At 50.0% G+C, this 3,181-nt stretch overlaps 1 protein-coding gene across 1 annotated transcript in view; it reads left to right on the forward strand.

Annotated features, from left to right (window-relative positions):
- Positions 1-2: 2 nt before the first annotated feature.
- Positions 3-3,181, forward strand: part of RGP1 (RGP1 retrograde golgi transport homolog (S. cerevisiae)) — a gene marked incomplete at its 5' end in the record, with an annotated part of 9,235 nt that continues 6,056 nt past the window's right edge. The window contains one exon of the mRNA XM_009071179.1: positions 3-109. Coding sequence (XP_009069427.1) covers positions 3-109 — 107 coding nt within the window. The remainder of the gene's footprint in view (positions 110-3,181) is intronic.

Raw genomic sequence — 3,181 nt, forward strand, 5'->3', positions numbered from 1 at the left:
AGGTGTTGGCCAAGCTGGGCCGTGGGCCTGTGTTCCTGGCCGGAGAAGTGCTGGAGTGTGTGATCACCTTCACCAACCCGTTATCAGCCTCATCCACCTCTGCCAGCAGGTACGAGACTGGTGCCAATGGACCTTTCTCTGCATGGAGCCTCCAAGTGTTGCAGCTGTTTGGGTCCCTCCAGAGGGAACAGCCCTCCCAGTCTCCCTCTGGATGTAGTCATAGCTGGGTTGTGAGGCAATGGTGCCAGCTCAGACACATGTGAGCTGAGGGTACTTTGTGCCATCGCTGTTTCGAGGCCGGAGCTGAGGTAATTGTTCTGGCTTTCTGCCCTCGAGGAGATAAAGAAGTGTGCAGTTAGAGATGCTCCTAACTGCCCTTTAGGTGAGCCCTCAGTGACAGTGTTACTGGCAGAAAGTGAAGCCAAGCTGGCTGTCAAAGTGGGATATCTGGTTACACCAGGGTGACAGTCCCATACAGCAGCACATCCAGGCAACATCATTATTTCCTGCATTTATGGAAGGAGTTCTCTCTGCCCAGCAGTGCTGGATGGGTTGGTATGATCCAGAGCTGACAGGCCTTACTCAGGGTCAGAAGGAGAAAGCCGCCTGTGGTGGCATTTTCTGTGTCCCAGCCTTTGAGTGGTGCATCTCCCTTTATCATTCATTACTGTCCCCAAAACAGGTGTTGAGGAAAGATGAAAAGATGGGAGCTTCCCCCATTGGCTCACAGAGTGTGACTCCGTGTCATAAGTAATAACCCAAAGCCTCCGTGTCCGCTGAGTGTGTGGCCTTGTCTGATTGTTCAGAGGGTGGAGAGTGCTTTCTCATCTTGAGCCCTTCCCGGGAAGTGTCTGTTTCCAGAGCTGTCATGTTCAGCATCTTTTCATCATCAGTATGAGATTCACACATGGTTATTCTGGTGGGCTCACTTCCAGTGCTTGCAGTCTCAGCAGCAGAGCAATCTCTTGTATTACTGGTGTAGGGCTTCTGTGTTTATTGCCTTATTTAGCTTTCCATCTTCCTGCTTCCTCATGCCTGCTGTATTCAGCTTTCAAATTCAGCTGCGACTTAAGCATCTAGCCTTCCAGAGGTTTGTCCCGTGACAGCTGTTTGTCATGGTTCTGAAAACTGTGGGACTGCAGGGATGGGAATGGTTTTGGAGGTTGCAGTGCTTTTAACAAGAGCTTCATTTGGGAACTTCAGGTGTATTGTGGTCTGTAGAAGATTTCCTCTTGGAATTTTTTTAAATCAAAAAAAAAAGGGGGTTGGAACTGATGAGACCTGGTTAAGTCATACGAGTGGCAACAGCAAACAGATTGGTAGTTTGGAAATTGCATAAAGGCAGGAGCCAGATCAAAGTGCAGTGACAGCAACAGGTAGATAGACCTGTCAGGGACTGAAAGGTTGTGAGGCTGGCAAAAACTGCAGCACAGGTGAAGGAATTGAGAGGCAGCCTGATGCGTTTTGAGCACAGGGACAGAACTGAAGGACAGTAAGGAATGGCAGGAAGCGAATTTGATTGTGGAGTAGGCGGCATACAAGAAATAAAGCTCTTCTGCCTGGAGGCTGCATGGAGTGTGGGCTTTGTGGGCTGCAGGAGTTGTGGGGGCAGGTGAGACAGGAGAGAAGTGACCTACGCACCAGCGCAGGATCCTTCTGTGCCCTGCCAGCTGGACAGGCCAGGTCTGCCAGCAGGAAGGGACATGCAGATTTTGGTTGGGTGACTGGTTAGAAGAAATTAAAACAATCCAGTGGCATATTGTTGGGCAACACTGAAGAAGAAAGAAAAAAATATTAAAAATATGGTGCTTGGAGATACTGTAATCATGCTAAGCTTATATAGAACTAGTGAACCCTGCCTCTTAAGCTAAAGCAGTTTTCTGTTTCCATACAGCACATCCCTTATGACCAAAAAACCACAGGGCAGCCCTTATGGAAGAGCCATGCTGGTGCTTTTGAAAATGCAGAGCTACAGCTCTGTGGTTGGAGGGAACTGTGTAAGGTAGCCGAGGTGTGTTTGGGTAAAGGCAGCCAGCACATACAGAAGATCAAATAGCGCATGGTTAGTCAGCTGGCATGAACGCAGCACGCCTTTTTGCCTGGTTCATCTGGACGTTTAACTGCGGTGATGTGTCACATCAAGAAACACCTGTGTGCCACAGAAAATCCCTCTGCCACCTAAAGCTCTGGTGTCAGCGCTTACTAACTAGATCATGATGTTAGAAAACACCAACCTTACGCTGGCTTAACTATAGAGACCACTATTGGCGTAAAAATTGGTGAGCGTTTTGGAAACTGAAAGGTGTCAGTAACGCCATGGGAAATGCCCTGTGGGATGGTTGAGATCATAACAGAGTCCAGAGCATAGGAGTGTGTTTCCTGCTGGATGTGTGGCTGTGCATTCATTCCTGTGGCTGTGCAGAGAGGGGGCAAAATGACACCTTTGCCTCCTTCATAGCCATCAACAAACCCTTTGCATCAGGAGGAGAAAACAGGTCCTTGTGAAAGATATAGAAGCATCCTTCTCTGGTCTGACACAACCTGCAGCTGATGTTCCTGACGGGGATGTTGTTGTGAGGAGGGAGGGAGCACACTTGTGCCCTGCCTGCCCCAAGGAGTGTCGAGCCTGGGGCAGCTGGGTTCTGTGGGCAGCTGAACCCAGGTTGCAGGTATTTCTTGCTTTTGAATTTGCCCACTTCCCTAATGGTTGCATTATTGCTGGAGTGCTGCTCTGTGTGTCATCTCTGGCTTGGGATTGAACACATCATGGCTAAAAGTCCTCTGCCAGGCCTGGCCCACACATAACAGCTGGAGTGCAGTCAGTGGCCTGTCCCAAGCTATGGTGATGAGAAGGATGAACAAGAGAGTAAGGCTTTGGCCAGATCTTGGGACACTTGACCTCAGCATGTTTGCTGGAAGATCCCTGTGAGGTTCTGCACAGGCCACCTTGTTCCTGTCCCCATGAACGGGGACAGAGGCTGCTGACCTGCACTGCTTGCTACTTTCTGCCATGTGTGTACAGCAGGCTCTCGGGGCAGGGGTGTTTCCTCATGCCTTGTCGGTGCTGTGCCCATGGTGGTGTGGCTCAGAGTACAAATCTTGCTGATTAGAAAGATCCCTTGGGCCACAGAGCCAGACCTTGGATGGAACTTGTGTCAGCAGCTGGGGTGGAAGTGGTTTT

This window comes from Acanthisitta chloris, unplaced genomic scaffold (genome assembly GCF_000695815.1).
Source record: "Acanthisitta chloris isolate BGI_N310 unplaced genomic scaffold, ASM69581v1 scaffold2063, whole genome shotgun sequence".
Lineage (NCBI taxonomy): Eukaryota > Metazoa > Chordata > Aves > Passeriformes > Acanthisittidae > Acanthisitta > Acanthisitta chloris.